At 38.9% G+C, this 13,287-nt stretch overlaps 1 protein-coding gene across 2 annotated transcripts in view; it reads left to right on the forward strand.

Annotated features, from left to right (window-relative positions):
• Positions 1 to 12,440, forward strand: part of mpzl1l (myelin protein zero-like 1 like) — a 28,661-nt gene extending 16,221 nt beyond the window's left edge. The window contains exons 4-6 of one of the 2 annotated variants that reach the window (XM_042008784.1): positions 4,069 to 4,198; positions 7,438 to 7,582; positions 8,322 to 12,440. In XM_042008784.1, the coding sequence (XP_041864718.1) occupies positions 4,069 to 4,198; positions 7,438 to 7,582; positions 8,322 to 8,417 (371 nt within the window). In that variant the 3' untranslated portion in view covers positions 8,418 to 12,440. The remainder of the gene's footprint in view (positions 1 to 4,068; positions 4,199 to 7,437; positions 7,583 to 8,321) is intronic. The other variant, XM_042008785.1, reaches the window with a different exon arrangement.
• The last annotated feature ends 847 nt before the right edge of the window (positions 12,441 to 13,287 follow it).

Genomic DNA, 13,287 nt, shown 5'->3' on the forward strand with positions numbered 1-13,287 from the left:
GTTTCAAGTTTTTGCCGGTACTCAGACAAGTCAGTGTGCTCTTTTGATTTGCGCCACTTTCTTTCTGCAGCCCTGAGTCTGGCTCTGTGCTCCCTTAAAACCTCTGTGAGTGTATTGTGTCACCGCCTCTATCTGCTATTTCTGTCAAAGTTAGAGCTCTTAATCAGATTCACATATTCAGGCTGCAAACTGCTTTAATATCTTGTAACACACGTGTGAAAACATCTGAAAATGTGTGATCACACTGTTTTCCTGCCGTGTTAACAGCTTATACAGCTCTTATTTAATGAAAACAGATATTTTTAGTTGTATAACTATTTGTGGAGCAGTACCTAATGTAATGTAATTGTTCCAACGCAGAAAGCCAACAGGTGTGTCCTTGTTATTGTGTTTTTAGTTACATTCGGGGAACATGTGCATGTCATGGCTTGTTATCTTTTGGCTCACCAGTGGTTCTACCTCCTCCTCGGTGGCAGTTTGTTCTGTATCTTTGTTTAGGAAGCAAAAAGCTTCTAGATGACTCCCTGTAGGGCTGGACGATATGGCCTAAAGATAAAATCTTTTTTTCAGGAGCAAATCCAATTTTTCTGATTTGAATAGATTTTTTTATTCTTAAAAACATACTGAACTTTTTAAACTAAACATTTGATTTAGTGAACATGCAATAATGTCAATAAAGTTTTTTTTGTTTGTTTGTTTTCTTTTTTTTCTCCACCATTCAAAATGGCTGCATTTTTTGCATAAACATGCAACGTCACTGCATCTGGGATTTTTCCACCAGGATCATTTCTCATCTTACAAGATCCATTGTGGAAATAATTCCTAAAGCCTGGTACACACATAACGATATTTGGACTGTTTTTGTCCTGACTTTGCCTCATTCCGACCTCGGACAGCAAACGGCCGATCATTGTGAGATTTCCCTGTCCAATAATCATATGCTCTGTGGTGTATTACGAGACGATTTGTCCCGATAATCCGCTCCGAAACAGGTCGTAGCCGACAATTGGGAACATTGAACATGTTTAATATTTCAGCGTTGATTTCTGAGGAACGCCGACGACTCGTGCATTGTGACTGGGATGGTGGCGTGGTATGGAATGTAGCCAATCAGAGAGCGAGCTGGCTGGGGAACAAGGAAGTAAATAAAGTCTGTGTTCATGCCGTCTCTAGTCTGTTATTTTTTTCAGTTCTGGCTTTCCCTAGTCCCAAGACCACCATCATATCCTCATCCTATATATTCCCTTTCATGTTGTGTGTTGTGTTTTCCGATTGTTACATGTTTCTTCTTCCACGTTTTTTGCCGGTTGTTGCTATGGTTCTTTTTCTACGTTTCGACATTTGTCCGGCTCGGAGGACCAGATTGTAGATGAGTTGCTGGACAGCATCGTCATGTGTGTGTTGATCTGTGATTACATTTTCGGGGCACACCACACACAGTACGATCAAAACTGATTTTTTATCTTCTTGTGTGAGGTCTCGACCAGATAAAAAAAATCTCATAAGATTAAAAAAATCCTTATGTGTGCACCAGGCTTAAGTTAATCGTCTCTTAACGGGAGTTTGTGCATCTCGTAGGAGCAGCATTTCTCACTGAGCTAAATTCCAGCCGGGAGTGACGACTTACTGAACTGTAAATCTCTTAATGCTTTCAGACAGACACCGTTCTGGTTCTGGAGTCTCAGAACTTCGGCGATTCTGGCAAATCGGCCCACGTTTACTTACAGTATAATCAGACAAAAGTGGGAGGACTTTACTCCGCGGAACTAAACATAAACATCTTTTGATGTTTATGGAGATTTGGTCCTGAAAGTTGAGGGATAAGTTGTCAGGCTCCATAATACCCTACAGTATCCTGAAATAAACAAAATATTCAGACGACAGAGAGATTTGTAGGTATCAGCTCTGCTGACTGCAGTCATTTCTCTCACTTGGTGCTGACATAAAACGGTTGTTCTTCCATCTTTAGTATAAACAGCTTTTAAGTGAATTTTGCAACGTGTTGTTACTTAAGAGCCTGATAACACAATTACCCTGTGTTTTTAAATCTGAAATTAATTATTCAGAATTAAATGATTTAGAATTAAAGTATTCTCTTTGCATTCATGTGGAAATAGTCATTCAGAATGGAAGTTTACATGGAAAACACGTTTAATCACCTTTATTCAATTTCGCTTAAAATCTGGAGGTTGGGAAGGGCTCTGATTGGACAGGGGGCAGAAAAGACTTATTTATGTCTAACTGCCGTTCCTGCTTCTTTTCGTGTTGTCTGCAACATGGAAGACCACATAATAAGAACTATTTTCCCTCCAATTTTTATTCAAGTTTTGAAGCAGCAGCTCGACACCAGCATGCCACTTCACTCTGGTCAGCTTAGGAGGAGAAGGGAGGTAGAGTACCGTACCGTCATGGCGACAGGGCAAAGGAACAAACGTGTGCAGGAGGACCGGAATTCCTCGATCATGTTCGTTTAGCAGAACAAACATATGCGTGATCAAGTAATTAATAAATCTGGATTTAAAATCGGAATAAACCAGCCTGACTTACTTTGGATTTAGGTTTAATTTGAAATGGTCATTTTCATATGAAATTAGATGTTTACAAGGTCATTTTAAAGAGGATTTAATTTTCTTTCTGATTTTAAAAGGGATTTAGAAGTCTCATTTAAATGTGGCCAATGTGGCTGTGTTTACTTTCACTTTGGGTGTGTGTGTGTGTGTGTGTGTGTGTGTGTGTGTCTAGGAGACAGGCAGGGGAGAGGCTGAGCATGCTGCTAACTACGGAAGCCCAAGGAGAACGTTTGCATAATAAAGAAGGAAACTTGGGTTACTAATGTGAGGAAACGAGATAACTAGATCATGGCAACGGGGGAACGAGATGGTTAATTTGTGCCCACGCGTTAGTTAAGCACATTTTTATGAGCAATATTGATGTTTAGATTAATTATAGAATTGTAACCAAGCTTACTGGGTTATTGATGCATTAGTAACATGGCCACAAGTTAATTATCTTGTTCCCTTGAATTAATAATCCATGGCGACGAGTTAAACTTTTATTTTCTTTTACTCCATATCGATGTCACTGGACGGGGTCAGTACAAAATGAATTGGTGAACACACAATTTTCTCATCAGGTTAAATTCACACAGAGATGGAACATCTCAACAAACACTAAGCTACGGTAGCAACATGAATAAACCAGTTCTGTCAGAATAGCACCAAAAACCTGTTAAAGATGCTGACAAAACTGTGCTCAGGGTCCTGTGTTTTTCATAATAATGGATGAATCCACCTTAAATAACACCACATGACTCTTCAGATACACAGATGGTAACAAGACAAACAGAGGACTACTTAAAAACAGCTCAGAAATTAACTGATTAACACAAACTTCACCAGTCTGATGCTCATTTCAAAGCTTGGCCCTCCCCAAGAGCTGTTTGATTTTAACAGAACTCTTATAAAATGCAAAAAGATTGAGAGAACATAACCCAGACACAAACAATAGAAAAGGCTGCAGGTCAGTATTTTAAAGGATCCCAGCCTATGAATTTACTTATGTGTCGAGCTTCTTTACCTTCAGTAGTATCTCTGCGCTGTCCTGTGTTTGTTAAGGTTGTCTTAGTTTTGGTTCATAGCCACACATGTGGCAGTGCTGCCCTCTACAACAATCATCTGACGTCCTCGTGGATGTGCTGCGCCTCTATCTGCAGCCGACCTCAGCTTGTTGTAGAAGTAAAAACTGTTCCTCAAAGTAATGACAGCAGCTTGAAGTATGAGCTCTTGGCAGTAATAGTTTTTTTTGCTCTTGCATAATTGTATTTAATGATGTGAAACTTTGTCCACGTGTGACATGAACTTCATAAACTCCTTGTACTGTGTACTGGTATAATATACAATTAAAGTTAGAATTATTTATTTTATCTTTTTTAGGTTTACCGTGAATTTCCCCACTGTGGGACTAATAAAGGAATCTGAATAAAATGTATGAACAAATAAAGCAGAATGGGATTTTTGCTGTTTTTATCTTCTTTGACCGTCTCTAAATGTCTCTGTTGTGTTCCTCCAGAGTCTCTTCCTCAAGCCAACACTGCCATTATAATCGGAGCCGTTTGTGGTGCTTTACTCGTGCTCGTCATCATCGCTGTCGCCGTCTGCTTTGTCATAAGGGTGCTCCATAATCGCCATGATTATGAAGGGTAAGTTTCCATTTTACATCCCACTCTCACACATTGGTGAACTTTACCCAAAATAATGTTACATAGCACTTAGTTTCTGATTTAACTTTTTTTCTCAAAGTATGTCCTTCACTTTTACAAACATGTATTTTATTATTTGTCACTGGTCTGAATGTCAGTGGGTTGTTATGTTGCCTGGCAATTGATTTAAATTTTGTATGTGACTTATGTAGGCTCATGTTGACATCCTAAGTCATCCCACTTTGGTTCTGATTAAACTGGTTTGAAGGTGGGCCGGTTTGCCAGAAAGCTTCTGAGACTCCAGAACGGAGCCAGAACCAGAACGGTGTCTGTCTGGAAGCCCCGACTGACTGAGTTTAGAGGCCAGTGATGATCCAGAACAGACTGAAGCGCATTCTGGATGTTGAGCTTTAAAATGTTCACATCATAGAAAAGAAAACTGAAAGAATACATTTCTATTTGTACACATTAAATCAGGAAAAAGTGTAATTCTTCCTTCTATTAGTGTCTCAAACCAAATATTTTTACTATTTTAAGTTATAATGACAGGTTAGCTACCTTTAGATACCTACAACTTCCTCTAAAAAATAGACATTTTAGATGATACACTAAAAACAAAAATTAGAAACAATTGCACCATTTTTTTCTGAAGAATTTCTTACAAATGATAACTGGATCCATGCTTAATCCGTAGTTTCAGTTTGGATCAATGTTATTGCATCATTGATGATTGAATGGATGTAGATCAGAGGATTGTTACACCTCTAATAACCGACAGCAGGTTGAACATCTGAAAATATTTGTTGTTGATCCAATGTGAATATTTATCTTAACACTGTGTGAATGCTATTGGCTGCATGTACAGTTTTATTGTTTGGGCCTCACCTAAAGCCAAATTTAATCTACTGAAGAGTGCATGAAAAATTTTTTATGACTAACTCTTTCTGCATGAGCTCAGGGTCACTCTGTAGACCTGCTGGGGAAAAAACAAGAAGCATCTGGGTATTTGGGTAGGCTCATGTAGTTACTAATGATTAACATGGTTTATTGAGGACTTTTTATGCTCGAGGTGGTTTAACCATGTCTATTATGCATGCTCCAGCAACACTTTCTCATGATCTCTGTTCAATTCGCTATTTGTATAGCGCCAGTTCACAACAACGTCATCTCAGGGCCCTTTACAGACAAGCATTTTTAACCAATTTATAATAATTAATAGCCTAGTTAAGGAAAACTATTCTATTGTATTGAATCTTGTCTTCGATTCAATCCGCCATCCTGAGCTGCGCATGGCGACAGTGGAAAGGAAAACTTTTAACAGGAAGGAAAAACCTCCAGTGGAACCAGAACCCGGCTCAGAGTGGGCAGCCATCTACTTTGACTGGTTGGAGTGGAGAGGACAGGAAAGACATACACTGCAACTTTTATCCAGGAAGACCTGCTGACAGGGAAGAAATACGTTAATGATGCCAGTACTATCCTACGTTTCTACATGGATGATGAGGAGCAGAGATGAAAAGGAAGAGCTCAGTGCATCATGGGATGTTCCTCACCAGTCTAAGCCTATGGCAGCATCACTAAGGAATGGCTAACCACCCACAACTATAAGATTTATCAGAAAGGAGGGTTTTAAACCTGATCTTAAATATAGAGACGGCGTCTGCCTCCCGAACCCAAACTGGGAGCTGGTTCCATAAGAGAGGGGTCTGATAGCCGAAGACTCTGCCTCCCATTGTACTCCTAAGAGACTCTGGGAAGCACAACTTAGTCATAGTGAGAAATCACACATTAAACCTCAAATATGAGCGATGTTGGGACAGTGTTCAGGCTCTTTCAGTCAGGCAGCTCTCTCTTGGCTGTTTGAGAGTGTCTGTGGAAGTACCAGCAATCTTTGGCGTGGCTGTTTGCACCGGTGCCAGTCATTTTCCTCCATCAGTGTGTTAACAGCTCTAACTTCACTCTAACATTTTCCACTAACATCCCTGATGAGCTTCGTGTCTGCAAGCTGACATCTTGTCTTGTCTTTCAGCACATTAACACGCAGTTATCTGGTTACAGTCGACTTCTTAATAAGAACCTGTTTTTTACTGTTATTTTAAGAGGAGTCATTGTGTGAATCCATTTTTTTTCTTTACACAAGCAAAACTATTCAAACTGTCTGTTCACATATTTATTTTAACATGTCCAGACTGATTTATAGAAAGTCTGCAGCAGCAAAAACACATCAGTCAAATCCTGCTGGGTTTGTGTGGCGTGTCATAGTCTGGCCTTTTGCTTTAAAAGAAAATAATTAAATAAATAAATATTAATTATTGTTTCAATCAGGGTAATACATCTTTATCATCACTGTCACAAACGTCCAATTACAGATACAAGTTAAAGTGGAAGATGAGTAATAATATTAACCACTCCATCAAAGAAACAGCCTTTGTTTCAGGGATTAATCATTTTAAAGTTGAAGTCAGAATAGTTGTAAATGAACAAATGATAATTATTAGGCTGTTTGACACTGAATGAGAACCAAAATTAAGAATGTTATAAATATTATCAGTATACAGTAATTATTGGCTTTACTTTTCTAGCTCGGGTTATTATTTCCATTAATATGAAGTGAAATAAAGAGAAATGTTTCTGAAAAAGGGAAAAATTCAGATTATTTGTTTTTACAGCCGGAAAATGAAAAAACTAAGGTTGAGATTTGCTTTGTTTGATAAAATCCTGACATATGACAAGCAGAAACAGGAGAAAGTTTAGGAAACAAAGTAGGTTAAAATAGAGTTAGGAGTGTAAAATCAAATTTAACTGAAATATTCAAATCCAGAAATCTGTGATCAAACTATTTACAAAAAAAAAAAAAAAACTTTTTGTTCAGATAATTAACCCATGTTTAAATCTGCAGCATTTATATATAACTCCCTTTTTATTTTATTAAAAAACACATATTTTAACTCCTTTTTAAATTTTATTAAAAACATATATATTTTAACTCCTGCAGGATTATTTTATGCTGTTCTTAAAGAATTATCATTAACTTGTCCATCAAATAAAGCTTTGCATCATTTAGTTTTTGGAAGTCTGATGGCGTCCACGTCCCTCCAGGCTGCTCTCAGCTGCATTATTTCATGTGTTCATCACTCATTGCTTATTTTTTGTCTTGTATCCCATTTTGTGTGTCTGTCTCACTTTGACTGTGCACCAATGGTTGCTGGACACCATGACAAATCGTAACCCTAAACTAGATGTACAACCTCGGAAAGCTTGAGCTCTCCGGTTCCTCAGCCACGAAAGAAGGTGGAGTCTGTCTCCAGGTGTACCAGCCCCTCGGGTCCTCTGCAGGTAGGAGCTGGGGGACAGAGAAATCCACTGGCTGCCACCATTCCATCGGTAAAACTTGCATTAAATGTGGCTGGGTTCTTTCTTTCACATCTCAATAATAAGTTGATTAATGTTTGTTTCTTGTCCAATCATCACCACTGGGGTTGGGGTTGGGTGTTTAGACAGCTGAGAAGATTCACACCAATCTCAAACCTGTCAGCGTTTACAGCCAGTTCATTAATACGGTTAAACACCAAACAGCCACAGCATTAAAATCCCTCATTTTTTCATGTGTAAGCTCATGGGGGGGATGCATTTGCTGGAAGTATGATAGGTTCTCTTTGGGGTCAACTTTTAGCTCTTTTTGTCTTCAGTGCTCTTCCTGAGCAGTTTTTTAGTTTGGGCTGGGACAGTTTTACTGTAGGAGGGCTGAGCCATCAGTGGTGAAAAGGTGATCTTCTGTCTTTATTTTAACAGCAAATTTAGGTTTAGTTTAGGGATCCTAGTTACTGAGGGCCAGGTGTGTTCTGCAGATTTTAGAGGTTTCCCTACTGCGGCGAAGCCACAATGTGGCGCACACGCACCGGGTGGAAATTGGGGGTGAGATTTGAGAATGGTACCAGTCCTGTCTGTCAGTGGTTTTAATGTTGTGGCTGATTGAGCTGCGTTCAGGTGTTAGTTTTATGGCCGAACAGTGAGAAATGCACAGTGAGATGTCCTCTGTACTGTTTTCTTTCTGCTTATCAGGATGTATTTGCCAGTTTTTACTGATGTCTCCCTGTTTCTGCGTTTTGTTGTCGTGCTCCAGGGCCCGGTGATATACGCCCAGTTGGATCACTCAGGCAGCAAAAACTCCTTCCATAAGATGGAACCGGTGGTCTACGCTGATATTCGGAAAAACTGAAGATGGGGACCAAAACCAATAAAAAAGAAACAAAAACTAAAGTATGAAACCTCTATCAGCTGCTCTTGGGAAGGGTGGGAATATTTCAACAGGGACAGAAATGGTGCAGTTTATCTCTTTTTTTTCTTCTATTTTCTCCTCTGAAAGCATGAAGCTGTTAGAAAATGTCTCTACATGCTTTTTTGTAAAGACAAAAAAAACAACAAAAAAAACAAGAAAACACTTCGTATCAGCCTTGAGTTTGTTCTCCAGTACAGGGATTACAATAAAAAATGAGATTGTCTTCATGGATATCATTCCAACTGTAAAATATTTAATTTATTAATCCTTGAAGTCTCGTGCCCCCAAAAAAGTAAAAGTTCTGCAGACTGTTGCACCAACTTGGCAAAAGATGCATTAAAGTGTAACCTAGGCCAAATTATAAACTCTTTGCTGTTAGGAAATGTTGTAGAAGCTGGGGTTTGATCAGAGTGTGTCAGTGTTTCACATGCAACATGCTGCAGAGTCCCTTCCTCCAACTTAGAGACTGTGCTGCACTGTTCAGATGTAAGGGGATGTATTCAGTCAGTTTTACTTCGACAGCATTTAGATGCTCCTGTCGTTCAGTTTTCCTTCTTCATACTCAGTTTGTATAAACGGGGGGCAACATTTCACCCTTTCTCTTTCAGATAAAGTGAGAACCAGATGTGTAAAAACATCACATTAAATGTTGTTAAAAGTACTTCAAACCACGATGGCTGAAACCTAAACCTACTGGAAGGATCTGGCTCTTTCAGTATTTGGGGGAGTTTGGGGGACATGAACTTTAATTAACAGAAATATGTTTCTAGTATATCACTGCATGTTGTTATTTTAGTATGCAAATATTATGCAAACATAACACATACAACATTTAACGGTGTGGGGAGCTACATTCTAGTAAGTGTAAAAATAAGTTGACTAATTAAATATTTGATAGTTTTTGTCCAGACTGAAGTTGAATGAAAGATTTAAGCCAAAAACAGTGGGGAAGAGGACATTTTTGTCCGCTAATGCCCTGAAAGGGTAGTAAATTAACACCATACGTCAATCATGTGCAGCACAGTCTCAGTTACAACAAAACGCCACAGATGTCTGTAATAATGTTTGGTTTTCTGGCTGCTCGGCTTCAAACTGATGTCATCACCCAGCTGATGTAACGGCTCCACCTGGATGTTTATTTTGGTGGCCGTTTGGTGCTAAGCAGGACTCAAACCTGCACACAGCTGGTGCAGCAGTCTGCAGACGATTCTTCTCTACGGAGAGTCCTCCATTAGTGATCTTGTTTTCCTATGAAGTCTTATGACGTAGAGCTAGTTTTTACATTCCCTCAGTAACTGCATGCAGTTGTAATAACTTAGAAAATAAAGCTGGTACTCCTTACTCAGCTAGTTTTTGCTCAGAAGCCGCCTGACGTCGTGTTACTGTGAATGCTTCAGCTCTCTGTGAACTTCTGGCATGTCGTCGTGGTACCTTTAAAGACATTTACTCCCCCCCCCAATGATTTTCACCTCAGTGGAACACCAAATGTCTGTTCATTTAAAAGATTTTCAGCCCGTCTGTGTTTTGTTAAACACATGGACAGAGCTGCTTGTCCTCACTGCCTCTCTTTAATCATGTTTCTCCTTTTTGAAGCACATTAAAAATGTTCAACTGAGGTGAAATATCTTTTTTTTAGAGACTGGGAAATGTCATTTATGAAACAAATACAACGTTTGCATGCAATTTACTAACACAACCGTTATAACAATAATAACTTTTTTTTTTGTTAATCCATGTATAATGTCTACCTTTTTCACTAAAGGGCCAAATATCTGCTATCAACATTTTTTTCCAGATAGTTTTAAGCTTTAAATGCATTCCACATTCTTATTTCTTTGTCTTAAAGCATTTTAAAGCCAAATTTCTGTCATGGTTTTGTTTATTTTGTCGTGGTTTTGTTCTGTTAGAGAATGATATTTGTGTTGCAGTCAGTCTGAAAGCCTCCATATTGTGACTCAATGCAGTAAATGTCCACACTGACAGAGTCTCTTGCTCATCGGTTAAAATCTAGTGCTGTTTACTGTAACTCATTCCAGTGTTTGTATGGCGTTGGATGTCTTTCCAGAGGAGGACGGTAGTTTGCTGTAGAGGTGGAGAAAGTTGTTTAATGTTTTCACTCGAGTCTTAATTCTTTTTGTGCGCAGCGCCTGCAGGAGGTTTCGAGTTTTTTTCCTTCAAATTGTTTCAAATTGATGCCTGCTTCAGCCAAACAAAACCCAAACTTCAGCTCCAGGTTCGTTTTAAAACCTTTGAACTGAGCTTAGATGCTGTAAATCTCCAGAACGGACTTTTTATCTGGACTAGTGGAAGGACAGGTCACATTGCTGCCTTTTAAATAAAAAAAAAGACTAAAAGTTGATCTCAGCTTAAATAGAAAACCTTCACACTATCACACTTCTTCTGATGGCTTCACCTAAAATTTTAAGATTAATGCCTGTGACAGACCTCATCTGGAGGAATTTGCAGGTGAATGAACAGGGAGATGTCAGAAGTGGCAACATGGAGGAACGTTTTCCTGTTGTCTCTCCTCAGATTCATATCTCGTTTCCTGACAGTGTTTTATCATCAGGATTAAATGCAGGGTTGCAAAAGACTTTTTTTTCCCCTCCTATAAGACTCAGATGTGAATGCAACAAAACAGTTTAATTTTGTATATGGCTTATTCCAGTTCAGGGTCGCAGGGAATTTCATTTTTTTTTTTTTTATTTATTCTTCTTTATTAAAGACCAGCTGGAAAATTATCTCTCAGCATTTAACCATTCCTAGTGGCTTGGAGCAGTGGGCTGCCAGATTTCAGCCCTCAGGAAGCAGCTGGGGGTTAAGGGCCTTGCTCAGAGGCCCACATTGGTTTACCTTAGCTGCCAGCCCAGGGACCCTTGAACCTAGATTCTCCAGACATGTAACATTTTCCTGATGAGGATTTAATGTATGGCCGTGAATGTGACTGAAAAAACGCACATGTATTATGCCTTCACCTGGACCTGCTGGGTCCTCGTGGATTTTTTATGAACCATAAAAGCCTGAAAGTGTGCTGCCATGAGGGCTGAAAGCTCGTCACACACCCGAAATCTAAATCTGATTAGACTCACTACAGATAGATGAATGATGGACTTCCGTTAGCTGTTTAAACCGTTAATTTGAGATCATTACCCTGAAATCCAGTCAGAAAAGACTTAGGGTTGTGTAGCAAGTTTCTTCCTGTGATGACAAATATTTAATAATTCCTACCTTCTGTCTGACTGAAGTGAAGAAATGTTCATTTGTGTCCATTTTGACTCGGCTCTGTGCAGGCGCTGTGTCATCTTCCACCTTTACTGTCCAACCTTCTTGTTGTTTTCTTTTTGTTTTTCTGCTCAGCAGCAATGCATTTCAACGTACTGGACGAACTAAAGAATAAGACAGCAATGTGTGATACGGACAAGCCATTAACTGCTGGTCGCTTTGCTCCTAATCGTGACTTGTTGCAGTGTTTTCGTGCTGTTTGTAGAAATCGTGATGTTGAATATAAATTATGAACGATTCCCGATTCGACCGAGCTCAAACGGAGCGTTCGGTGGTTCCAGTGAACAGGGTCCACTGTCCACTCGGGACGAGTCTTAAAAGTGCGTGCTTAGTGTACTTTTGATGGTAAATAGTTGTTTGTTATTTGCGAATTGTTTAATATGTTATGTAAAACCTGCACTATGTCTTGCATATCAGAGACAACACATGCCCTGTGGTTATGTTTTTGTTTTGTTTTGGTTCATCTCTGAATGATCTTGGCCTCTGTTTGACGTCTTTAAAACTGGAATGTTGTACATTTAGTGCCTTTACATTTCATCAGCTAACTTGAACAAATGCTCGAAATCAAAAAGATAAGATTCATTTATTTTCCTTTTATTGTATGTATTTTTTTATTAACATAATATCACCTCTGTATCCACTGTTCAAATTTTATATATAAAACCTACTCCTGGCCAAATATTCATGTGTCTGCACTGATTTTTATATGCTCTAACGTTACATTGTGATCATTGTGATTACCATCTTTAGTGTCACAAAAAATCCTTTTGCCATATCTAGATTTTCAAAGCTTTGACCAAGCAGAACAAGTAAAAACTGGCTTTCTACAGGGTCTTGAAGCCGAGCTGGTCGGCGAGTGATAATAAAGGAAATTAGGCTCAATAATATTTCAGATTTGTATACAGATGCACATGTGATGTCACAGGGGCGTTGTCTGCCATTTTGGTGGAACCTGGCTTGTGTTTCCATAGAAACTGTCAGGTTTCTAACCAGTAAACTGTTACAAACATGTTTAAAACACGGTAGAGAGGAAGGTCCTCACTGTGATAAGCTCACAGGAGAAGATTTAAGATGCAGAAATGCTGATTATTGACTTGGTTACAAGCAGCAGAGTATTAATGAAGTTCAGGTTTGCATGCATTTCCACCTGTTTCAGACCATTTATGCTCCCAAATATACACGTCTACTTTCATGCATCCCTTACGTTGGCATGGTTGTTAGCCAGTGCATCCACCAGAGGGCAGAGTTCACCTTTAAGTTCCGATGTCAGAAAATAACAAAGCTGGGTGTTTTTTTTTTTATCATTATTATTATTTTAATCATTGCATAATCATCAAAGCATGAGTTAGTGCTGATATAAATCTGTTGTGAAGGAAGTCATTAGATGGGTAAATAGCATTTAACACTTTAAAAAACTTTTTTTTAGCTTTGTGTGAGATTAGAAAAGAGAGATTTGAATGTTTGCGGTATAATCTTAAAAAATTGAGATGGAAATATTTAGTGAGGTTTGTCCTTAAAAATGTGTTAC

Source organism: Melanotaenia boesemani, chromosome 15 (assembly GCF_017639745.1).
Source record: "Melanotaenia boesemani isolate fMelBoe1 chromosome 15, fMelBoe1.pri, whole genome shotgun sequence".
Taxonomy (NCBI): Eukaryota; Metazoa; Chordata; class Actinopteri; order Atheriniformes; family Melanotaeniidae; genus Melanotaenia; species Melanotaenia boesemani.